Here is a 26,351-nt window from a genome sequence, read left to right as displayed (position 1 = left end):
CAAACCAGGAAACAGAGAGAAACCAAACAAACAAAATCAGAAACAAAAGAGGTGAAGTAACAAATTACTCCATAGAAATACAAAGGATCATAAACAAATACTATGAATGACTTTAGTCCAACAAATGAGACAACCTGGACAAAATGGACATATTCCTAGAAAAACACAACCTTCTAAAACTCAATCAGGAAGAATCAGAAAACCTGAATAGGCTGATAACTACTGATGAAATTGAAGCAGTAATAAAATAAACTCCTGGCAATTAGGCTCCCACATATTTTAATTAAAGTTACTTGTGCTGGGCCGGGCCAAGGGTTCGGTGAGCCTGAGGGGGGGCAGCAAAGGATTGAAGAAAAGACAAAGAGAATAAGCTGGGTCTAGTCAGTGATGGCAAACCTTTTGAGCTCCGCATGGCAGCATTTTGAAAAACCCTAACTTAACTCTGGTGCCGTGTCACATATATAAATTTTTTGATATTTGCAACCATAGTAAAACAAAGACATTTTTGATATTTATTTTATATATTTAAATGCCATTTAACAAAGAAAAATCAACCCAAAAAATGAGTTCGTGTGTCACCTCTGACACGTGTGTCATAGGTTCGCCATCACTGATCTAGGGGGATCTCCTGTGCCTGGCTGAGGCCACAGAGAGAGACCCAGAGGGCAAGCTGAGCCTTTATTTTATAGCCAGAGGTAAACAAGGTAGTGGTCACCATAGTTACAGTGTTCTTGTGAGTTTCACTTATTTTGGCAGCACTTGCTGCACCTCCCACAGTCCATTAGCTACCTAGGAAGGATCTAGGGGGTTCCTAAGGTCAAGCTTAATTATGCTAAGAGGGCTGTGCCCTCTAAACTAGGTCTTGTTTGTGGCTTTGCCAACAGGTTAGTCTGAGGCTTAACCCTATAGCCGCTCCCTACGGTTACTCCTAGGTATTTGAAAAATGTTTTATATTGCTATTATGAAGTGACCTTTTTCTGTTAGCATATAGGGAAGCTATTAACTTTGGCATAAGTTCTGCTACTTAACAACTTTCTAATTATGTCTAAGCTGTTTTCATCGAGTGTCTTGGGTTTTCTATGTTTTCTTGTCTTTTTTCTACAGATAAGGATAGTCTTGTCTTCTCCTTTCCCATAGTTATACCTCTCCTTTTCCATGTCTTATTGCATTAACCAGACTTTCTATTAAATGCTAAAGGTGATCAACTACTGTTTACTAAAGGTGAGAGTATATTTCTTTATTTAATTTTCAGTTAAATTAAAAAATTTAAATAACATACTTTTATCTCAAGTATAATAGTTTTCTTTCAGTAATATGCTCTATCATTCTTAAGACTATTTCTTATTTATTTAGAAATGAAAGAACCATCATCATGAAAAAGATCTCAAAGAGAAAACAAGATATTAAAAAGGTAAGGTATTAATGGAGCTTATAAGGATTTTGATGATACTAAATAGCCCAATTATCAATGTAGTATAATCCTAAAAATGTGATGTATTTGGTTCTATACATAAATCACACATACATATGTTAAAAGAATAAATAAGAGGTATTAGGGATGAATTATTTGATCTGTCAGTTATGTAATAAAGAACATTAGAAATGAGTTATTTATGTATATACTATTTATTCCCTTACTTAAATATTGACTTTATCTTTTCTCAGCCAGTCAGCAATCCATTTCTGCTTTGCTAAAAATAAAATGTTTTTCTTTTTTTAATAGTGAGTGAAACATATACGTTTAGGACTGAGATCTATATGTCTTTTAATCTAATTAAGATTCATTTTATTTTATTTTTCCATCACCATTTATCCCCTCTATGCCCTCTTCCACTTCCACCCATCTCCCCCCTGCAATCACCAAACTATTGTTCATGTATATGAAGTTGCACATTTATCCCTACTTCTAGATGGGGATTGGAAGTTATAAATCCTGGGAATGCTGGACAAGATTATTGGGAATTAAAAGGAGACCTCTATCAATCACTTGCCAGGGTTGATATCTCATCATACTTTCAAGGGTTACTGTCCCTTGGACAAGAATAGAATTGGGTATTTTTAATTGTGTTGAAGACGATACTGAAGGTTTAATAAGAACAGAACATCTTAGTTCATGTTGGCCTTATTCATTAGTTCTTAAGGATGGTACAGGAGCTACTGGTGGATTTTGAAGTTCTTTCAGAAAGTGTGTAGGCAGAGTTCTTATTGTGATAGTAATGTCTTTACTAGGATTGTGTCAATACTCTGCTTTGGCTTTTGACACGAATCCATATCTTTACTGTGATGGGAAAGCTGATGTGTGTCTGCTTGCTCTTTCCACTCCAACTACACATTAGTTTGGTTAGCATGTACAGGTGTTATTTAAGGAGTCTTTTACTATTCTATTTCTTAAACTTAACATGAAAAACAGACTCATCCATATCATTCTAAATAGGGATTTAACATTGCTAGTATGGTTTAATTTTAGAATATCGAGGTTTAAAAATGGTAAATGCAATAAATTCTCATTCTAGCATATTGATAATGATAGGACATTCAATTACAAATACTAATAGGCAGCTAGAAATATGGTATTCCAAAACAGTCCAGGTTGGAGACAGATTTAGGAAGCCATGAGAATACATGCACTCTCTAAAGCCTTGGAATGAACCCACATTTAAGCAGTGAGGAGAAGTGTGACCTTTGAAGATACAGGGAGTAAGTGGCCGGAGAGATAAGAGGGTAGAAGTCAAGGATATAAAACGTTTTTAGATAATAAAGGTGCCCAACATCAGATGCTGCCATGTAATCAGATAAAAGCTAACACTGATACAGCATTGAGTTTCAAAGTATTTTCATATGTCTGACCTCATTTGAACCTCCTAAAAGGTATATGAAGCAGGCAATATATGATCGCTAAGAACTAACGATTGGATTTTATTATTAAAAGGTCCTTTTTGAACCCTGGCTGGATGGCTCAGTTGATTGGAGCATTGTCCCATACAGCAAAAAGTTTCGGGTTCGATTCCAATCGATGTTTCTCTCTCACATAGATCTCTCTCTCTCTCTCTCTCTCTCTCTCTCCCTCTCTCCCTCTCCCCTCGCTCCCTTTCTAAAATCAATATACATATCCTCAGGTGAGGATAAAAAAAATTTTTTTGAAAAGGTCCTTTTTGATGTTACAGAGAGCAACTTCTAATTAAAAGCCCACCATATATAAAAAGCTCATACCAACTGATAAAAAGATGGAATTTAAGAAAACAGGCAAAGGCTCTGAATTGGCATTTTAAAGGAGATGACTTTCAAAGGGATGATGAACATTTGAAAAGGTGTTCAATGCCAAAACAAAAAGATGCAAGGTAACTTTCACCCCCTTTTTTTGCAGATGTCTGAAGAGACAGATAATACTGCAGTAGAAGAAAATGTAGACAAGCATCTTCAAAAAGGTCCTCAATAAGTATACCATAATTCTGATGCTGTTGGTTTTTATTTTAAAAAGATGTAAATGACTAATGCTATCATAGGGTTTCAGCTGGGAACACAAGTTTATTAAGAGATGAGTTCAAATAGAAACTAAACTTTCTAGATAATACAAGATGGGCATAAGGAAATAATTAGTAAAGGCTATATATGTGATAAAATTTTTAATTAAGATTTTATTTTCTCTCTCTCTGCAAACATGGAGAATCTACAAGTGTTTGAGACTGTTATACCATGAAGATACTAGATGTAGAACTTGCTTCAGGAAGTTCTAGATCTCGAGAAAAATACATAAATAATGGTTTAACCCTAGTTCATTCACCATTACTGAGCACATATTATATGCCCCCTGCCATTCTAAGTTCTGGGAATAGAGTATAAACAAACCAACTAGTCATTTTTAAATTATACCAGGAAATAATGCAGTTAAGAATTAAGATTCTTATGACCTATAGTGATTTAGCTTTTTCTTACCATTTATTTCCACCATCCTCTATGCAGCCTTTAAGTAGTCAGAAGCAGGGAGAAGAAACAGAAAAATGCAAGGCAAAATGACCAAAAGGTCCTCCACTTTCTACTATACCTAGGACTGCTCAACTCCTGTCTTTCTCAGTTCATCTGGTGGATCATCTAGCGAATGAGTAGGAAATAACACATAGTTTGGGGTGCATACAACAGCTGGAGTTCTCTTTATACCCCACAAGACTGTTTCATTTTAAAAGCTTTCAGAAGTAGGGCTTCTCAAATTTTACAAAACTGACTAACTGGTACCTAGAAACTTATCTCTTCCTTTTAGATTCCTTCCTCTCCAGTTTCATCAAATTGAAGTAACCTATCTTTGATATTTGTATATTCTGTAGAGAGTATATTTGTATATTCTATATAGAATATAACTGTTCTTACAGATTTTTTTCCCAAAAGGAAAAAGATAAAGGTTTGCTTTTCTGAGTATCCCCCCTCACCCCCGCCTGACTACAACGAAGGACTATAGCCAATAGCTGAGAACACACAGGTAGGGGAAACAAAATCCAGTCCTGAGCATATATAACAGTATTTACTCCAGATGGAAAAGGGGGAAGGGATATCTGTTTGAGGTTCTAAGCCCTCATGCAGCAATATCCCAGTCTTCATAATTATCACGATCCTTAAAAATGCATGCAACTTAGCTATTTAATAAGTACTTTTGCTGCTATTGCTGTTTAGTTATTTTCAAAAGTGTCATGAGATCTATATTATGTTGGCTTCTTCATAGGTTTAGATGCAGAAGAAGAAAATAAAAACACAATAGAAATGTTCAGAAGCAAAGTAAGAGAAAAGCTAAAGAATGCTAAGGTAATGCTTGTTTTTTTCTTTCCTGGCTTTAAATTTAATGTTTAAATGCAACATGCATCAAATTAACTTTTCTTCTTTAAAAAAGAGCCAAATTTCAGTCTTAAATATAGTTCCTTAAATCCAAATACTTCAAGTTCTTTTCCAGGTGTTTTTTTTTTTTTTTCAAACCTAAATCCAAGAAAAGTTAAGTGATTTAGTCATGGAAACTATATATGACATCTCAGGGGAAAACGTGTGCATACTTTTAAAAAGGAAAACATTGAGAAGTCTTGGTTTTTATCCATTTTAAACAAAAGAAGTTTATCTGTGAAGATTAAGTTTTCTATATCATTTATGTTGTTTCAGATTAATCAAAGTGAAAAATCTTCAACTCATCTGCTCATTGATAATAAGATAAATCAGTGGTCTAAGGTGAATAACTTTTTTTAACCCTAAAAGACAGCTTTATTGAGATATACTTTATATAGCAAAAAATTCACTCATTTTAAGTATGTGATTCAATGATTCTTAGTAAATTTAGATGTATTAAGTCAATACTGTAATCCAATTTTAGGCACCTAGACACAAATAGGATATAAAATAAGCTTTTGTATTTTATGTATTTTAAAATTATTTTACTCCTAATGACTGAGTTTTACTTTTTATTATAGAATTAATTTCTCTCTCAAACCTCCCTAAAAACAGTTCATTTTAATATGTGTGTGAGAAGAAAGTGATAAGGGCTTTACATATACAGTATTGAAAAAGGAGAGCTTATTTTATCACCAAGTTTATAACTATGAGTATGTCACTTTAGTCCATGGGCCAATGCTCTATCCACTGAGCCAAACCAGCTAGGGCAAGTATGTCACTTTAAATACTTTTAACTACCTCTCACTCTACAAAACATTGTAGATGGGTGGAGTGGTACTTGTGTGTGAGCACACATATACGTGAAAGCACCTAAAAATGGGGAGAGATAAAACCATTTGCCCTGAGCCCGCATTTTGATAGAAATGTAAGGTGATGCTCTTAATACTCTGACTAGAGTGAGGAGTTAGGGAAGATGGAGAGGATTTACACTCTATTCTGTTTTTTATTGCAGTTACCAGAACTTTAAAACAAATCAAAATTTCATAAGTCAGACTTGAAGTCAAATATAACTTGATATTGTCTCTCCTTCTGCTCCTTGCTCACGAATAAGATAATAGTTACTACTTATTACTACTTACCTTATTACCTCTCTTTCACGTATAAGCAGAAAAAGTATTCATTTCACCACTGAGTACTGCTTTTCCATTGTTTAACCCACAGACTGAAGTCTCATTGGAGGCAGGCCTTTCGTTTTTCACTCTGAACGGTGAAGAAGGCGCAGCTTTGGGCCAGTTTTCAGAGCAGGTTGGGTTTGTTTCCCTTCCTCCATCACCCTCATTCTCAGGAAAAATAACTCTTGTTAAAGGCAAAGAATGAAATACTTGGATGGGAGATGAAATTTTTATTATTGAGTGATTTTGTTCTCTCTGAATTGAGCTGTTCATAATAATTCCTAAAATTTATTGAGTGCTTACTAGATGTCCAATGACATACTAAATTTTTAATGTGGATTGTATCATTCAATCCTCATAGAAACCCTGTTAGGCAGGCACTGTTATCGGCTCTGTTTTATAGGTGAGGAAACTAAGGTGGGTTAAGCATTAATAGAGCTGGGAAATATAGGCTGTTAGCTGCAAAGCCCGTGTTTTCTCTTTCTTCTGTTGTTCCTGTCTTTCTCTCCAAGTGCCCCCGCATTGTTCTCGATAATCTCTATTACTCTCCACAGAGTCCCTCTGTCCATCCCTCCTAGTCCAATCCTAGAGTCTTCCAATTTCTGTCATTTTCCCACTTCCCTTCAAACTCCTCAGCCCCTCCTATTATTCCCTGGTTGTGCTTTCCTCCAGTCTCACTAGTCTTTCCCCATTGCCTCCTCATTTGTCAGTCACTTATTGATCGTCCTATCTACTCACGTTCCTCTGTATTTTTCTCTAATTCCTCTCCACCTTCAAGTCTCTCCACAGTTTCCTTGAGTCCCTTCCCCCAGAACCTCTTATTCCCCAGAATTCTTTCTATCTACTAACACCTCTTAGTCATTTCCAAATCCCTCAGGCCCTCCTTTGGGGTCCCTCTTGGACCCCATTTGCCTTTCTACTGTACACCATTATCAGTCTTCCTTTACAGCAACCCCGATGTGGGCCTTACCTCCGAAGGCAAGTTGAAAGCCCTGGCCCACATCTGGGATGCTATAAAGGAAGATTGATAATGGGGGCTGCACCTGGAACAAAGAGAGTCCTTTTTGTCTTATGATTGGAATCTTCAAAGAGATCCCCTATGTGAGGATCTCCCAAATCTTGCTTCTAGATATCAGTGCCATACTTTGTTTGAATTCTGAAAAAGATACCATAAAAATTTCTAGATATAAAATACCTTCATTTTTAAAAATCCTCACTTGAGAGTATTTTTTCCATTGCTTTTCAGAGAGAGCAGAGAGGAGGGAAGGAGAGAGGGAGGGAAGGAGGGAAACAGAAGGAAAGAGAGAGACAGAGACATTGATGTGAGAGAGACACACCCACTGGTTGCTTCCCGCATGAGCCCCGACCCCGGATGGGGAGCAAACCAGCAACCGAGGTATGTTCCTTTGACTGGGTATCAAACCCGAGACCCTTTGGTCTAACCATTGAGCAACATGTGCCACAGCATAAAATATTTTCTTGATCTCATGACAGGGGTAGGAGACAGGGTACGAGGGGTGTTTACTTCATATGAACCTAGGTGATGCTTTAACTATGTTACTTAATTTTGTCAGACCTGATCAGAGCATGTAAGGTCCTCTATTCAAAGACGCTAAATATACATTTTTAATTGAGGAGTTTTTATTTGCATGACTCACACACACTCTGTCTCCTTTTTCAATATGTGTCGATATCAAATTAGACAATAAAGTCATTCAAAATGAATTGATTTTTGTGTGTGAAGAGACTCAAAATTTATGATCATGATATAAAAGTATGCATTTTTATATTTAGTAATATATTTTCCAATACCTATATTCAGATTGTAACTTTTATACATAGCATGTTTTAAAATTTTACTATAATCACTCTGCCATAGACTTCTATGTTGAATCTTTACTTTTCTTTCTTTATTTTTCTTGAATGCCATCCAGAAAACATCAGGGATGCTCCACAATCACTTTAAGTACTACTGCTTTCTGAATAGTGAAAAAAAATGGGATTTAGGACCACATGGTCTGATGTATCTGGCCTTTGCCCTACACTATGAATTCTCAGTGATTGATGTGTCATAGTCCAATATCTCAGACTATTTTTCCAAAGGAGAGAAGGGGCTTGAATTATAATTCTATTTCATTAATTTTTTCGTTGAGAATTGCAAGGAAGTGCTATAGAAAAATCATATTGTAAAAGATTAAGCCTTCAATAAGTTCCTCTATGTTCAGTGAAATTTCATTATAACAGTTTCAGCTTGACCTTGAACTGGGTGGCATGGATCAGAAGGATAATCATGTATACTTATTTTTATTTTTGGTATTCAACAGCGATTAGTAAATGATAGTTACCCTAAACATTTATCACTTGGTGATAATGTACAAGATTTTGCTGAAAGCCATGATAAAGATTATATGGAAGAAGTAATTTTTCCAGATTTACTTGAAGTAAAAGCTGCTGAATATGAAGATGATCAAGAACAAATCAAAAGACAACAGATAAATATTTTTGTGCCAAGTAGTTCCTCAGGTAAAGTTCTTTTACAATAAAATATTTGTCATTAATGAATCATATTAAACGATAATAGCTTTGTTCTATGCTGGATAGATAAAATGTACCGATCTAGCCCCGGTTGGTGTAGCTCATTTGGTTGGAGCATCTTCCCATATACCAAAAGGTTAACGGGTTCGATTCCAGTCAGGGCACATATGTAGGTTGCGGGTTTGATCCGAAAGGTGACAGATGGATGTTCTGATTCACATTGATGTTTCTGTTTCCCTCTCCCCACCCCCTCTTCCTCCTCTCTCTCCCTCTCCCTAAAATCAATAAGCATATCCTCAGGTGAGGATAAAAAAAGGAGGACTGTTCTTAAATTATAGAATATTTTCTATATTTGTTCTTCATGCCTTCTCTGAGTTTAAGAGGATTGATTAAAAGAACTCATTGTGTGTGTGTGTGTGTGTGTGTGTGTGTGTGTGTGTGTATTTAAGCTTGCTGCTAGACTTTAGTTCCCCTTTGCTTCTTGATTGGTCAATACCAGTTTAACATGTTGGACTTTAAAGTAATATGTAGGTTTTGTTATTAAGTGGTCAACCAACGTAAACTGCCAAAAGATATGATGCCACGCATTTTAGAAGACGAAGGATTCTATATACAGAGAAAGCCAAAAATATATAAAAAGACCTGCAACAAAATGGAAAATCGCCTGCTTCAACTAGAAGAGGCAAGTGCACCAGCTAACAAGTTAAACCACTCACTGATAGTATGTGATATTTATTTTTGATGAAATATTTAATTACTATGTTTCTTATATATTTTTGATAGGGAATGTGTTGGTTTGAAGAAAGTGCTGAAATAATGTCATTACCTTCACCTATTAGCCAGTCATGGAAATTCAGACTAAACATAAGCAAGGAATCTTTAAATCCAGCACTAAAGACCATATACAGGAAGGTAACCAGTTACAGTTTACTTGTAATTATGGTTAGAATTCTTGTAATGCTGATTATAACTTACATTTTTGCGGTGTTAATTCACCCTTTAAATATATTAATGTCTACTAATATAATGGCAAAACTATGATGAAATGTCAAATATCCATTAAAATTACGTTTTTGAGGAATATTTAATGATATGGGTAAATTCTCAAAATAAAATGTGAAGTGAAAAAAGAATGAAAAATTAAATCTGATCCTAATTTTATAAAAATAGATAATGAATTTATCAATGAACGGACAAGTATGTATATGGGTACATAGATTAAAAGACTGAAAAGTAACTCTAGATAGCAGGATAGGATTATTTTTATTTTGCTCAAGTTATAGCACAGATATTTTAACATAATTATCAGAGACCATTGCTGTTGGAGAGAGAGATCCTTGAAACAGTGGAAGCTTGTTGAATGAGTGAGTACATGAATGAATGAATGAGCAAAAGGATGGTAGGTAAATGCAAAACATACCATTTTTGGAGAAATGTTAACCCCCATCCAGATTAACCTTTGTAAACATCCAGATTCTGATGTTGGAAACCACTGGGCTGAACAAGTAACTTTTTCATCCAAGCACAATTTCAGTATTCAATGGACCCTTAGAGTTGGGAGTAAATGTATATGTCACTTCACCAAGCATCTAAACTGAGTATTCAAATTCATTCTGTAGCATCCTTAACAGGTAATGTGCTGAAAGTTGTGTCAGACAACAATTTTTTTGTTGTTGTTAATCTTCACCTGGTGATATTTTTCTGTTGATTTTTAGAGAGAGTGGAAGGGAGGGAGGGAGAGAAAACCATCGATTTGAGAGACACTGATTGGTTGCCTTACTCACGTGCCCCAACCAGGGCCGGGGATTGAGCCTGCAACTGAGGTACATGCTCGTTACTGGAATCGAACCCAGGACCTTTCAGTCTATGGGCCGGTTCTCTGTCCACTGAGCCAAACTGTCTAGAGTGGAACAGTGTTTTATTTATTTATTTATTTAAAAATATTTTTATTGATTTTTTACAGAGAGGAAGGGAGAGGGATAGAGAGTTAGAAACATCGATGAGAGAGGAACATCGATCAGCTGCCTCCTGCACACCCCCTAACTGGGGATGTGCCCGCAACCAAGGTACATGCCCTTGACTAGAATCGAACCTGGGACCCTTGAGTCCGCAGGCCGACGCTCTATCCACTGAGCCAAACCAGTTAGGGCTGGAACAGTGTTTTAATAAGGGTTTACCATTTAACTCTGGTCCACAGATGACTATTATATCATCACATAGTCAACTATTGACTCAGCAGTTCTGAACACCATTTGTCATAGTGTTCCTATAGGAAATTATTTGGGAGCTTACAACTTGAAAATTCAACCTCTACCAGCACATAACAGTATTATAAACAATAACTTATAGCAAGATTATTAAAATGCTGTACTATAAATATATAGGGTTTCCCCCCAAAATTTATACACACTTTACAGCTGATAGCCCAATTGATGTTTCTTTTCATATTTTAACCCATTGAAATTAATAATTATTCAAAGTGTGTATACATATTTTTGGGATACTCTGTATGAAATCAAGGGCCATAATCAACTTTAACAAAAAAGGATCAAATTATTGGTTTTTTATTTTCTGTGTCTTAATTTTCTTACAATTAAAATGTTACTCTTAAAAAGGTAATTTAAAAAGAAGTAGAACCAAATTAACTTTGTGTACACATTTTTCTTTAAAGGCAGTGAAATCTGATTTAGAAAGCTCTATTAGGACCAAAATGGAAGGTCAAGGGAAAATGTACCAATTAGATCTCAACATTGTGGGTTTGCAATTTAGCCATCATCCTGTCTTCAATCAAGAACAAGTATTATGTGCTAGGCTGCTCCAACTTTATGAGTGTTTTCAGGACAGACAGCAACAGAATTTATCTCAGCTCCTTTTAGAGAAGGTGAGAATGGCTTTTATTATATTATTGGGCTGAACATTTAACATTGAAAGAGTAAACAAACCTCTTAGTACAGAGCAAGTTATCATAGGACATTTTCCCTTAGCATTTTAATTATCAATATAATAAAAATCCAGTGGTCATGACACCGTAATGACTAAAGACCGGCACAGGTGGGTGGGGCTGCAAGCATAGTGAGGCGCTTGCAGGTGGGCGGGGCTGCGTGATTTCATGCACTGGGCTTCTAGTTTAACCAATAAGAACAATGGTTGATTTCAGCTTTTCTAAAAAGAAACTGTAGGAGTTGAAGGGTATGTAGCACTTATAAATGGTTTACTGATCACTGGTATTCTTGGTCCTATGACTTAAGAAGAGTATTTGAAATGATTACTATTTAAAAGAGTCATATGGCTGTTTTAAGTTTTGTTATAGAGTATTTTTTATAAAAATATCAGCAATCTTAAATCTCATACCAAATATGAGGAGTCTTAGTTTAAGAATGATCAATCCAAATATCTAATGACATCATAAAGGGTCCATAAAGTTTGAAGAGAAATCAAGAGAATATCCACTGATTATTTTTTGAATTTGTGCCTCTCATTTAATCTCTGCTGAGTTTCTGATACATAAGTGTTTTGTTTACTAGTGTTTTCTCTTTAAAGATGTTTTGATAGGTCTCATTCAGCTAATGAGTACATTTGGAAAATACTTAGTAAGGTACTTAATTAAACATTCAAGCCTGATGGAGTCACCAAGACATTACAAGAAGTTGTAAATGAACTTTACTTTAGTATATCTGCTCTGTAAAATACAAAAGCAAAAATCATAGAACTGAATATCTTCAATTGAATTTTATGTAGCAATTGTGTAGGAGCACTTAATAGTTGAAGACTGTGCATTAATAGTGTCAGAATATTTCTTAAAACAAATATTGAATATTCTAATTTTAAGTATAATATGGCTATTGTTTTCGTGACTGAAGGAATCAACTCCGAAATTCAGATGTAAGTCATTGAAAAGAAGTGATTTGATTTATGGATTTCTACTTTATAGATAATTTTCCAAAAATATTGTATAATCTTTAAAGTCTGATCTAGCAATATCAATTTTATTTCATTAGAATACTATCTATTACCATATATAAGGCTATATTTATTTTTCATGTAGTATGACTCTCCTTTATAAAATAACATTTTGGGATCATTATTTATGCATGTTTCAGTATAATAATAATAATAATAATTACTATTATTATTTTTAATTCTTAGGAGCCAAAAGTAGTTTCCTAGTTGCTTTTTACTTTTCTTCAATTTATTTTCTTAAACTGTCTCTAACTGTAACAGATTTCTCCTGCATATGTCTTAGGTATAGTTTCCTTCAGTTTTATTTCTCTATAGATATTTTCTGTGGATAATTCGCTCTGTTTTATACTTCCTTCAGTATATTTTGTTCTATTGATTTTATTTTTTCTATTTTCCTATGTTATGCATTTATTTTTTATTGCGAGATATAGATATAATTACAAATATACTTGTTCTAGAGGCCTGGTGCATGAAAGTTGTGCACAGGTAGCGTCCCTAGGCCTGGCTGGCAATCAGGGCTGATAAGGTTCCCCGCCTCCCGGCCTCCCCGCCTCCTCCTCCCTCAGCGCCCTGCCATGTTCCGCACCGCCCCTTGGTGGTCAGTGCACGTCATAGCAAGCGATAGAACTCCTGATCTCCTGGTTGAACTCCTGAGGGGACAATTTGCATATTAGCCTTTTATTATATAGGTATGGGAATGGAAATGGATAAAGACAGTTAAACACGTATCTTCTGTGTAACTATGGATTTTAAGTGGAAGAAGGTAGATTCCTGTGCTCATTCTGCCATCTTGATTGATTGGTATTTCTCTATATTAATCGATGAACTGATTATGTAGAATGTTTAAGGTATAATGTTTGTATCTGAGACAGATATTGAGGTGGTTCTTAGTTTTACCCAAATACTAGGAAAACTAGAGACCCGTGCACAAATTTCGGGTAGGGTCCCTAGCCCTGGCTGGCGATCAGGGCCAATTGGGGCCTTCCTTCCCCCGGCTGCCGGCTGGGGCCTTCATTCTGTGCTGCCCCCTTGTGGTCAGTGCACATCATAGCGAGCGCTTGAACTCCCGGTCGGTCAAACTTCCGAGGGGACAGTTTGAATATTAGCCCTTTATTATATAGGATATTTTGGAAGAGAAGGCAGTAATACACCAAACTTAATATTTGTGCTTATACTGCACAAACCTAGATCTACAGGTGAATTGGGATGATGGTAACAGATGAATGAAATGTACCCCCAAAAAGGTCTTTTCTTTGTTGTAGCTTAAAGCACTGACACATGCTACCAAATTATTAAATGATGATTTGGAAATGAGCCAGCTGACTGGAAAATCTTTACAAGATTATTATTGGCAGATAAGGTAGGTTTGGGCCCTTCATGTATTCATCAAGCACTTATTAAGTAACTTTTTTAGACAGAGCACTTCACTTGCTATGGAAAATTTAAAACAAGAAAGAGAAAAGATTCCCTGCTCTTTAGGCATTTATAGAAATTGTTCCAACCTTTCCTTAAGACCCATTTTTTGTGTGTGTAAAAAATATATCACAGAAGTGTCACATGAAAGTAGTTTTAGTTTTAATATCCATTGATTCTTAAAAAACACACGTCAATTAAAGCTATATTTACTAATACTTTTCTTTGTACTTGGATTATATTAATCTCAGGTGTTTGTATTTATTTGAGAGTTACTCTAAATATACATATGTGCAAGATATATTATTAATTCAGTCTAAAGGCAATACCCGAAGAGGTTATAGATTTAAGGACCCCTGTAAAAAAATATGGTCTACAAGTTGGAAGAGAAGTTAGGAAAGTATGAAATAATTGGAAAAATGATTTCAAGAGAAAACATAATTATGTGTCAAGGAATCTCCAATAGCAGGAAAGCTTATTGGGAGGTGCTTATTGAATAGAAAGTTCCATTATGCACAAAGACATACAGTTATCTAAATACGAGGAGGATTTGATAAAGAATTTCCTTGACTCCCTGCCCATTGACCTGGCATAGTACTACAAGCTCTTAACTACTAGAGGCAAGAGTTGATTTTAAATCATTGTTTTCCTAGAATAACCTAGTTAAATGCAAACAACATTACTTGAGAAGGTTGACATATTGCACAGCACCTGGCATACAGTGAGTGTTCAATAAGTATTAGATGAATGAATGAAAATGAATAGAAGACATCAGTATTTACAAAACAAACTAGTGTTATTTATAAGCTAAAACTGGAAGCAAAGAACAAACATTGGCATAATGAACACAAACTATAATATAGAAAAAAGAAAAGTATGCTTTAGATGGGATCCCATGGTGATGGATAGGCAGAAGTCTAATAGTGTGTGTGTGTGTGTGTGTGTGTGTGTGTGTGTGTGTGTGTGTGTGAGAGAGAGAGACTGAAGAGATTGTTGCTTTTATTAAAACAAAAAAAAGCAGTGTGATAGATTTACATTCAGAAAAATTTTCAGAGTCGTGTTGAAATGCTTCAAAGGGGAGTTTGTTGCCATTTGAAAAACAATGTTTCTGTTGGGAAAACTGTGGGCATGAAATACAATTAAATAAGAATGGCACATATGAATTCAGCCTTTAATGACTATATACTAGATGGCTAGTACTCACCATCACCTGGTACCCAAAAAAGACATCTGCAAGTCATTTGTGACCTGTCTCCTTGCCTCTTCTCGCATCCCTCACACCCAGCCAGTAACCATTCCCACTGATTCTGCTTTACTTCAGGTGCTTATTTCATAGCCTAACTACTCAAATAGTCTCCTAAAATACCTCTCTTTAAACCATGCTCCATATTAAAATCAGAGTGATTTTTCTATTGCCTTTAAGATAAAATTCAGTGGTTTTAGCATGATTTGTAAGGCCCTCCATAATCTGTCTCCTGCTGACTTCTCCAGCCTCATTTTTGGGGTTCTTATCTCGGAACTTTATAGTCCAGTGCCCTAAATGAACTGTGCTCTCTGTTGTCTACATAACTTTGTTTTAATGCCTCTAGTTTCTAAAGGTTCTTTCATCATTTTCTGCCTGACATTTAGTCAGCATACACATTTTATTCAATGTCATGTTACTTTCTCAGGGAGGCTCTTACTTTGCCCATTAGATTAGATTAAATCTCTTTCTTTTTATGCTCACATAGCACTTATGTATTTCCCCTTTCATGATACTCATCACATTTGTAATTTGCTTTTTCTTTTTCCCTGCTAGGATATTAGTTACCAGCACCTTAAATATTTCCTGCCACATGGTACTTACTTATTATGAGTTTATTGATTTGAATTGAATGTTACATACTCTATGAAGTCTTTCCCTCCTGTTGCCTATCTCTCTTATTTATGCTCACACTATAGCATGTGTGAACTTTTATCATAACACTATAACATTTTGTTGCATTGATTAATTTATATGTATATAAGCTTTTCTGACCTTGTCTTTTTATCTTTGTATCTCCCCTTAACCAGCACAGTACCTGGCATGCAGTAAGCACCCAATAAATATTTAGTGGATGAATTAAAGAATGGCAGTAGGCTTCTCTCTCTATCAGTATGGTAGACTAGATTCCCTGAATGTCCCTTCTAATGAAAATAAGTAAAAATGTCTGATAATACTATTTTTATTGCTGAAATGGCAAAAAGGTAAGGAATCTACAAAAGCCAAAAACTAGGTAAAAGGAAAAAATCCTAAAAATTAGGGGTAAAGTCAGCTTTTACATGGAGTGTATTTGTTAAACACTAGTAATTCTGACTGGCATTCAAATGGCTTCATGGAGTGACAAAGGCAGAAGATAAAGCCAAGCTCATCTTAATTAGAAAGTCTAATAGGAGATCCTGTAGAAACAGGTGTTAAACTTCATAAAAGGGATAATGTAAAGGGGATGACAAAGAAAATAGTGAAAAACTTTAAGCCATAAAGGAATGAATCACTAAATGGAATTTCAGTTTCTATATCAAGATATGGGAAATGAAAAAAACATGAGGTGGCCAAGGGGAGTCCAGAAGAATTAGTGTAATACATTCTTCCAGGCCATCTTAATGACTTAAATAATTCTTATCTGCTAATATTTTTTTAATCTACCATTATTGTTGTAGTAATACAAAACAGCTCTATGACTTAGAAAGGGAAAAGGACTTCTCTCTACTACAAAGTATATTACGTACTTGGAAACAGATAAAATCTCTTCGACAACAGCAAGGGTTTATAAGCACCCCGATAAAGTTACAGTTTCAGAGGTGAGTGGTTGTTCTATTGGTTCTTATAACATTTCTGAGGAACTGCACATGAATAACTGGCAATTCACAGTAATTGGGAGAAAAGAAGCTAGATAACTATTTGATGTAGCCAACAAAGGACTTGTATCTTGAATATATAAACAATTCTTACAATTTAATTAAAAGGAGCAAAAGATTTGAATAGACACTTCACTAAAGAAGGTATATGGATGGCAAATGAGCACATGAGAAGATGCTCAACATCACTTCAGGTCAGTAGAGTAATGTGAATTGAAACCACAATGGAATATACTACATACCTATTAGAATGGCTAAAAATCAGAAAAAAGAAAGGAAAGGAAGAGACAGTAACACATGCTTTCAAAGATGCTGAGTAATAGTAACTCTCATTGATTGCTGGTGGGAATGAAAAATTGTACAGTGACTTTGAAAACAATTTGGCACTTTATTATAAAGTTAAATATAGATTCAGCAATCACACTCCTGGGTAAAACATGTAAATTATAAAAACATGTCTATTGGAGGAGTTAGTTATAATTAAAAACCATACTTGTTACTCACAGAAGCTGTGAACTCACAGTTAAATAACTAGTTTCCTTCCTAACCCATTGTTCCTGGGTCTTTTTTCCCCCCCAAACTGTAAAAGATTAGTGTAATTTCAGGCAATAAAAATGGTGTTTACTTTGTTGATTTTTCCCCCAACTGCAGTGGTTTTTAATGAAAGTGTTTCACGATCACCTTTATTATAATTCCTAACATTTTCAACAGTTTATCTAAAAAAAAAAAAAAGCTTTTAAAAAGCTCCCCAGTGATTTGAATGTGACAAAGTTTGACAGCCATTATATTAAAGAACACTAAGTTAATTAGGAACAATAAGTTCATATTGATTACCCCAAATCAGAGGAAAACAATAATATTTATTATTAGTTATGCTTCGAGCACCAAACAGCACTTTACATGAATTAGTTCATATAATCCTTATAACAACACAATTTTCAAATGAGAAAAGTAAGGCACAGAACACTGTAGGAACTTGCCCAAATTCCATAGTGCCAGTCAACACAGGAAGTCGCTCTCAGCCCATACGGGTAATATCCACACTGAACTTACTATACTGTATTTCAGAAGGCAAGAGCATATATTCTAAAAACAGTTCTAATAAAGAATTTAAATAAAAAAAACAGTTTTAATGAGATATAGTTCGCATACCATACATTTCACCCATTTAAAGTGTGCAGTTCTTTTTTCTTTTTTCTTTATTGATTAAGGTGTGCAGGTCAATGGTTTTTAGTATATTCATAGAGCTGTGCAAGCACAATTATAACTGTCCAATACTTTCATTATATTTGCTTTAAATAATTCTATTTATTATTAACTAGGATAAAAATAAATAAATGTGATGAACAAAATCAAGGAGAAATGTCAGAAATGTCTGAGACTGAGAAGAAAACTGAAGGAAAAGCATATAACAGTGGGGGAAATGAGGAGGTATTTATATTGAAAAATGATATTTAACTCAACTAGTTATAATATTTAGTAGATAAAATAGGATATCTTTGTATTTGTAACAGTTACCCAACAAAATTACAAATATAGGAAATATAAGTTTAATATTAAGAATAACTGTCCTAAGCAATGAACTTACATTGTAAATTACACATTTATTTTTTTTTTGGTTTCTAGAGCCTCTTATGTTTAGCTTCAGAACTTGAAGAAACAGATATTGAAGGAATAAAGCCAATCACTTTGATGCCACAACTTTCTTTTGCTGAAGAATTAACAAACTTATCCAAGTGTTCACTGTAAGCGTTTTTACAGGTTTATTTTTTTCTTATATATTGTCTATTGTTTAATTTTTAATAATAATGTTAGATTTCTTGAGTGAGTACCGTATGCCGGGCACTTTGCTACTTTATCTTACACATTTGCACATTTAATTGCTACTATAGGTCTATGGTGTTATATGCGTATAAAAGGTTAAGTAGCCCAGGGTCTCTAATTCATCAGTGAGGTGGTACATAAACCAGTTTGGTTTGATGACTGTTTTTTGTTTTTGCTGTGGTAGTAATTTTTGTTCATGTATAGATAGGTAGGATATAAAGCCACTGTAAAATAAGATTATATAAAGGGTCCCTAGCTTGTTAAGGGACCCTTTGCTTTCATAAAATGAAAGCCCCTCTGGGCAATTTTATATTTTGACATAAACGTCTTTCCTTCCCACTTGCGACTTCTTCCTTGAGCTATAATGTTTCCCCCTACTCCTGGGACATTTCATGCAAAAACAGGTATCACACAGATTGTCATTTCTCCCATCTCTAGGCCTGTGGCTCTCATCTCCCTTAAAGAGGGTAAGTCAAATTAGAGCACTGAACTAGGTCCAACTTTTCAACATTTTTGTCTCATGGGACACTTTGGACCACTAAAACTTAGTGGAAGTCAAGGCAAAAGGAAATATGGTGCTTTCTGTCTTCTCAAAGCAATTGCTGTTGTGTGGCATTGCTTTCATTATCCATTTAAAATATCCAGTTGAATAAGAATTGACTCTCTAGAAAAAAATAATGTACTGATGTCAAGGATAGAGATGAAAGGAGTACAGGAATTAAAGAAGAATTGAAGAGTTTACAGGTGAAGAAAAAACAAGATTATCTCAAGATAAATATAATACTGAATTAATGAATTTCATCATCAGTTCATGAGCTCATTGTTAAAATTACATTCAAAGGACAACATGAGGGGCAATTGTACTAAGATATTTCTCTAAGGGTAATTGGGAAGATGGTTAGAAGAGGCTAACGGAGAATAAGTCATCTTTTGTCTCTGAACCCTCTGAGAAGGTTACGGAGAAGATGGGCTTATCTGAGGGCAGGGAGATCCTGGGCCCAGAGGATGATTAGGGTGGAGAACAGAGGGGATTTTTATATTTCAACTAAGGCTTATTTTCCAACCAGTCTTCTTTCTGAAAAAGTGGCTCAAGTCTTAAACATCATTAGGTCAGTTCCCGTGCAGCTAAAATGGTTTTCAGTAAATGTTAGTTGAGCGAACGAATAAATGAATGGATGGAAGACTCTTTTTAGGACTTTCATCTCACTCAAGGGGCCAATTTATTCCCTAACAAGTGTACTCATATAAGCCCCAGAGAACTAACCTCTCTCAAATCTTTGGGTTCAGAGAAAAAATGACCTGGAGAAAAAGGGTGTACAACCTAAAGCCTAAAGGGATTTTCAAAGGCTTTTAATAGAACACAGCAAGCCTCATGACTTAGAACCACCTCTTTGAGGTTATTGAAAATATGGTGTGTGTGTGTGTGTGTACCTCTTTTAAGAGTTAGACAATATTTTTGAGTTCTTGATTTAAGTTTCCCAATCCCATTACTAAGTCCCTCAGTTTCCTCTTCTCATAAATCATCTTATGATAGGTAAGTGCTTAAAATTTAGTAAAATAAATACCTGAACGATTTACAGAACCCTGATTTTAGTTCTTTTCTATTTTTGAGTAAATATTTTTTCTTGAAAGAAATTTTACTGGGTAGCAGAGGCTTTTATCCACATTTTGGCAAGCGTTTTGGGGCTTAAAGATAGCATTTGCCCTCTAAAATAATCATATTTTAACATGCTAAGTTAAGGTACATTTTGAAATGAACATTGTATGTCCATTTTGCTTTTCAATGGTCTTTTAAAGGTTTCTTTAATTTTTAGGCATGAGCAAAAGAGGAGAGCCAAAATTCAGAAGCTTAAATATTTTATTAAAATATTATACAATGATAAACAGGTTTCTTGCACTTCAATATCTCCTCTGCAGTTTGATTTTAAAGTCATGTTTCAGCAGATTTTCAATATCCAGTTAATATATTGGCCTGAAACAATTTGCTTGGAGGTATGTCATTGTTATTTACTTTTGTACCTTATTTTACCCGTACATAATTTTAAATTTCTTGTTAGCTATTGTTATATGTGATAAGTTATTTCTTTTACATTTAGAGATAACTGATCTATATGGCTAAAGAAGATATTTATAAATAACATATTTATAATTTATCATTAGTTTTTTATACTATAAGTACAAAATTATTTGATTAATTAAATACTTCTCTTCTTTCCTGCTAAAATTTCTACCAACCCTTGGTCTGCAGTATTACTGTTCATTTGGTAGTGAGGTGGAAGAGGGTTGTGTCCAGTGGTCACCAACTGGTGGTCCGCAGACACTGGTGGTCCATGAGGTCCGAAAGGTTGGTGACCGCTGGAAGCTATAGTGAGAGGTATAACTATTACAATAGTATTGAAGGATGTCTCCAAATTGCTCCAGCCCTGACTTGATTTCAGTCTCTTGCTGTATTTGTTCTTCACCTACTTTTGGATTTGGGATCTTTTTAAAAATCTGATGAAAGATCATACACACAATAGACCCTTGATCTTTGTCCAGAGACACCATCATGAGAACCCCTACACTATTAAAGGTAGAAGAAAATAGGACAATGGAAAAAAGTTAGAGACCATAAAGGAGTCTAGACAAGAAATTTTGATGGCCGATATAGGGGTTGAACTTGCATCTATACCCAAAGGAAAGGTTTTGAGGGAATAAAGATTTGTGTATGTAAGGTTGGGATGGAGTTTGAGGACTGGAAAGAGGATTATAATTACAAATCTAAATCTGTTATTTTTACAATGCCTAGATCATTTTGTGCTATCCGACCAGAGGTTGTATTCATTTTGTTTATCTGTACTATCAAGAGCCTGTCATCTTAAAAATTATAATCCAACCACTTGAGGTTAAAAATACAGATAAATGCCCCCAATGTAGATAAATGCACTTTTGAATTTTTCACTACTTAGCATATAACCCTAACAAACTAAGAGGCAGGGAAAGAAACTAATCTAGCTAGAGATAAATTACATCATTAGCAGCTGCAGAAGTTGAAATATAAATTATTATGCCCTTGTGCAATGGTCAGCAAACTTTGGCTTGCGAGCCACATGCGGCTCTTTGGCCCCTTGAGTGTGGCTCTTCCACAAAATACCGACTTCTGCGCATGGGCCATGAAGTTTCAATTGCACTGTACATGCGCGCCCGCACGTGCTGTTTGTGGAAGAGCCACGCTCAAGGGGCCAAAGAGCCACCTGTGGCTCGCGAGCCACAGTTTGCTGACCACTGCCCTAGTGTAAGAGATTCTAATCTACATTTCTGATTTACTTCTTACCATTCCTCTTTACTGATTCTTCATTCAGCCAAACTGAATTACTTGTGTTTTTACCATATATCCTTGCAGTTTCCTACTTCACAACGATTGACCACTCCAGTTCCTCCATTAAAATGCCCGTTCTTGATACTTCATCTCTGCCATTCAGTGGTGCTAATAGCTGCTATCAGGGGGCAGGCTGTCTCCTGGGGACTTCACCAGGTGGAATTCTCTACCTTTACATTTACTTCTATCCAGGATCTGACCTCCAGCCTTGCAGTATCAGAAACTGGATTTGACAATCCCCTGAAAAGGCAGTTCCCTAAACAAATTTACAAGGCTGATTTGTCAAATCAGAGTGCCAATTCGTCCTTTGAATATATTTTTCAGTTCACTGTCTTTCTTTAGTTGGCTAATAAAATGATTTACAATAAGAAATTCCTTTCAAGACCTGAATACTTAAGTCCATTTGCAATAACTCCTACAAACCTTTCAGCGTTAGGGACACTTTTGTCAAAGAGACCAGTGTGTTGGCTTAAGTTAACTTTTACAAGGGACAGTTTTTAGATAACTAGAAAAAATATTTGCCTCGGACTTTGCTTTTTCTCTGCTTTCTTGATTAACCAACCCCCTTTTTGATTGACACATTTTTTCTTAACTTTCAAGGAGCATTCCGCCCCCACCCTTCCCCCTATTTCCTTCTTCTTAGAGTACATATCACTGTTTACCAAACACAGTACAGGTCAAATGAAGATTTTGCTCTTGAAAAAAACTTTAGGTTTGTAATTATGGCAGTGATGGAATTGTAGTTAAAGCACAGCATACAGAATCAAAAGACCTGGGTTTAGTACCCAGTGGGCATCTGTGAAAATACCTACTGGGACTTTTTTGCCCTCCCCTATCCCTACAGCTCGTTTAATCTGCCCTTGGATTCCATGAGTTAATGAATTTCCCTTTTTTCTAAGCAAGTCAACCTGAGTTTCCATCACTTATAATAAAAATAAATATAGTTTTATATACAGACTCCATTTCCTAATGAAATGGGAAGAATAATACCAGTTTCCGATAATTTTCATCAGGTTTAAATGAGGTAAGGAACTTTAAAAGTGCTACACAAAAGTAAGTTATTCAGGTATTGTGTTATGTGTACCTATATTCTCAGAACTGTATTTATAATCCTTTTATTAAATTTATTTTCTTTGAAACTAGTGAAAGGCATTCTACTTTTAGGGATGTACAATTATCTACTTTTCTCACAGTCAGTAGGTGAAATACTATAGAACAATACCTATTTTATATTCTGGCATTTTAAAAAAAGAATACAAATGGGTGTTTATAAGGGTCCTTAGTTTAGTTTAAAAATTTTTGTACTTTCAATGACCTATAAATCATTTCTATTTAGGTTTATGAAATAAATAAAAGGACAAACTTGCTGGCAAAACTATATATACCTTTGCCTAACAACACAGAGCTGAAAAGCAAAACTGCTTTGGAATATGTAGAGTTTAGCTCTGATGAGCTGGTCATGCCTGAGTATGGAGAAGTAGGAAGCAGTAAGTTTATTAAAAACTAGAGACCTGGTGCACAAAATTTGTGCACTGGGCGGGGGGAGGGGGGGGAGTCCCTCAGCCAAGCCTTCCCCCTCTCACAGTCTGGGAGCCCTCAGGGGATGTCCTACTGACAGCAGTCTGGCCTCCCTCTGCAGGAGGCAACCGGGCTGATCAGGGGAAGGTGCCACCCCATCACCCAGCTGCTGCTGCCACTGCCGCAGTTGCCAAGGTGTTTTTATCAACACGGACTCCAGTCCCTTCACCACGAAAAAATGACAACTTTCTTTAGGCATTTTCAAGATGTCTCTTTCATAGGATATGACATTTCTTTCTTTTTTTTATCCTCACATGAGGATATTTTCCCATTGATTTTTAGAGAGAGTGGAAGAGAGAGGGAAAGACAGAGAAAAACATCAATGTGAGAGGAACACTTAGATTGGTTGCCTCATGCATGAGCCCTGACCTGGGCCCCGGCCAGGGAGGAGCCTGCAATCTAGGTACATGGCCTTGATCAGAATCAAACCCGGCCTCCCTGTGGGTTTGTGTCTCTGCTCCAGCCCCAGCAGCCCAGCGCTGTCCATCTTTATGTAACCAGATCAATATTTTCCTCTCTTTGTAGTCTGTGTGAAGCAATCTGCCTTGAGGCATCTTAGATGGGTGATGAGGGGGAGCTCTCAGGTTTGAGCCTGGGGTCAGCACAGAGTTTCCTATGTGTTCCTGGATTTCCACAAGTAAAAGTGGGGGGAGGGAAGGGGTGGATCTACAATGTGTTCAAATTGCACACTTTTTAAAAAATTTACTTATTTTTAATGCCCTTTATAAACAGATGTGCCTTTTCTTCTTGAGGGAAATGAAACTGAAGAACTTTGTCTTTTCACATCAGGAAAACTAAGCTATTCCCTATCATGGGCCTTAGATGAAAATGGCATTCCTCTGACACCTATGTCGCAGTCATTAAGATCTGCTTACTGCAGGTAGTAAACCTTTATGCTTGAAAAATAATTCCACTCCTCAGCAAAGCATCACACAAAACCTGTGTCTATAAAAGGAAAAAAACTAACAGCAATAGGAATTTAGTTTATTTAGATGTTGATTTATTTTTTTCATATATTTATATATATATAAAATGTTAATATATTTCTAAATATATAAGACATTTATACATCTTATTGATAATTATCCTATAAGATAATAAGTGTCTTTATATGTAATAGTGTGTATCTCTTCCTTGCTTAGGATTATAGTCACATGCAGGATGAGAAAGGCCAAGACTCCCAAGGATTTTATTTCCAGGGCCTTTATATTTCCCAGTCATTCTGGATTATAAAATAATAATTTATGTATTATCAACTTGCTAGAAAGAAAATCCTAGAAATTTTATACCCCAGGACTTTCTAGAAGAATTGGAATTAACTTATAGGACATATCCAAAATAGGATTACTAGAAATAAGTACAGTAAAATTTTATAAAAATGATGGTAATGCTGCCTTTTATATTATGCTGTGTTTGAGTAAAATGGTAAATATAAAGGGCCACATAGATTCCCTCATTTAAAAATTAATGAGTGATGATACCAGAACAATGGCCTTTCCCCTCTCCATCTAAACACATATTTTAAAAGACCTTGGCTATATGATGTTATGGAAAAGGCAGAACTATGGAGACAGTAAAAATATTGGGAGTTGCCAGGGGTTATGAAGAGAGAGGGATGATTAGGTAGAGCACACAGGATTTTTAGGGCACTGAAACTACTCTGTGTGATACCATAATTATGGGTACATATAATTACATACTTGTCAAAACCCATGGAATGTACAGCACCAGGAGTAAACCCGAATGTAGACTATGTACTTTGAGTGATAATGATGTGCCAACATAGGTTCATGTATTGCAACAAATGCCACTCTTTTTGCAATGAATGTAGTAAATTATAACTCTGGTGCAGGATGTTGATAGTGGGGAGCCTGTGAAGAGTGAGGGGTAAGGGGCATATGAAAACTGCGCTTTCTGGTCACTTTTACTGTGAGCCTAAAACTGCTCTTTAAAAAGTATTTTAAAAATAGAATAAAAAAATTTAAAAACATCACTATAAATAATTTGGATTCGAAAGGAGATCAAAATTGAAATTAGCGACTTTTAAAATAATGAGAACACTATGTGTAAAACCAGTGGCATATGGCCAGAGTTATCGTAAGAGTTTATAAGTACGTTTTGTGGTAAAGAACAAGTTTTAGAGAAAAAACACCACCACCTAAATGTTAGTAGCACTCAGCAATTGATGTTGAGCCGGGCCTGCGAGGCTCAGGGTTGAGTGTTGACCTGTGAATCTGGAGGTCACGGTTTTGTTCCCAATCGGCACATTTCTGGGTTGTGGGCCTCGTCCCCAGTAGAGGGTGTGCAGGAGGCAGCTGATAAATGATTTTCTCTCATCATTGATGTTTCTATCTCTATCCTTTTTCCTTCTTCTCTGAAATCAATAAAAATATATTTTAAAAAACACCAGTTGGTTTTGAGGAAACTGAGCTAGTGGGTGTACATTATTCGTCAAGAAGTTTAACAGGCTGGGGGGGAAAAAGACTGAAAATAAGAGAGACAATAGAATCAAGGTATGGATTTCTTAAAAACTGGGGCAGTCTTTATCTTCTTAAAAGAAGTGATGAAATCCATGGGAAAAGAGCCAGAGAATATATTAGAAAAAGTATGAGATCCTTCAGAGTTAGGAAGATATTGAACCAGACACAAATTTATAGCTATGGTTCTAGAGAAGAGGAAATATTTCTTCTTCAAGTCAGAGGATGAGACAGAAATCACTATGAAGGCAAATGCAATTTTGATGGATGTCCTTGTTTTGGTAAATAAATGAT

The 26,351-nt window shown here is 35.6% G+C and overlaps 1 protein-coding gene across 1 annotated transcript in view; it reads left to right on the top strand.

Moving 5' to 3' along the window:
* Positions 1-1,372: 1,372 nt before the first annotated feature.
* CC2D2B (coiled-coil and C2 domain containing 2B) overlaps positions 1,373-26,351 on the top strand; it is a 58,510-nt gene continuing 33,531 nt past the window's right edge. Inside the window, exons 1-16 of the mRNA XM_070431870.1 lie at positions 1,373-1,411; positions 3,365-3,425; positions 4,712-4,791; positions 5,137-5,203; positions 6,074-6,168; positions 8,360-8,558; positions 9,116-9,252; positions 9,354-9,482; positions 11,242-11,451; positions 13,793-13,890; positions 16,623-16,763; positions 18,143-18,251; positions 18,447-18,565; positions 20,459-20,636; positions 23,339-23,489; positions 24,313-24,460. Coding sequence (XP_070287971.1) covers positions 1,373-1,411; positions 3,365-3,425; positions 4,712-4,791; positions 5,137-5,203; positions 6,074-6,168; positions 8,360-8,558; positions 9,116-9,252; positions 9,354-9,482; positions 11,242-11,451; positions 13,793-13,890; positions 16,623-16,763; positions 18,143-18,251; positions 18,447-18,565; positions 20,459-20,636; positions 23,339-23,489; positions 24,313-24,460 — 1,961 coding nt within the window. The remainder of the gene's footprint in view (positions 1,412-3,364; positions 3,426-4,711; positions 4,792-5,136; positions 5,204-6,073; positions 6,169-8,359; positions 8,559-9,115; positions 9,253-9,353; positions 9,483-11,241; positions 11,452-13,792; positions 13,891-16,622; positions 16,764-18,142; positions 18,252-18,446; positions 18,566-20,458; positions 20,637-23,338; positions 23,490-24,312; positions 24,461-26,351) is intronic.

The sequence above is a fragment of the Myotis yumanensis genome, unplaced genomic scaffold (genome assembly GCF_028538775.1).
Source record: "Myotis yumanensis isolate MYYU_CA2020_CCGP unplaced genomic scaffold, mMyoYum1.0.hap1 SCAF_13, whole genome shotgun sequence".
In the NCBI taxonomy this organism is placed as follows: domain Eukaryota; kingdom Metazoa; phylum Chordata; class Mammalia; order Chiroptera; family Vespertilionidae; genus Myotis; species Myotis yumanensis.
Note: the sequence above shows the minus strand (reverse complement) of the source record. Positions and strands in the feature narration are given on the sequence as shown.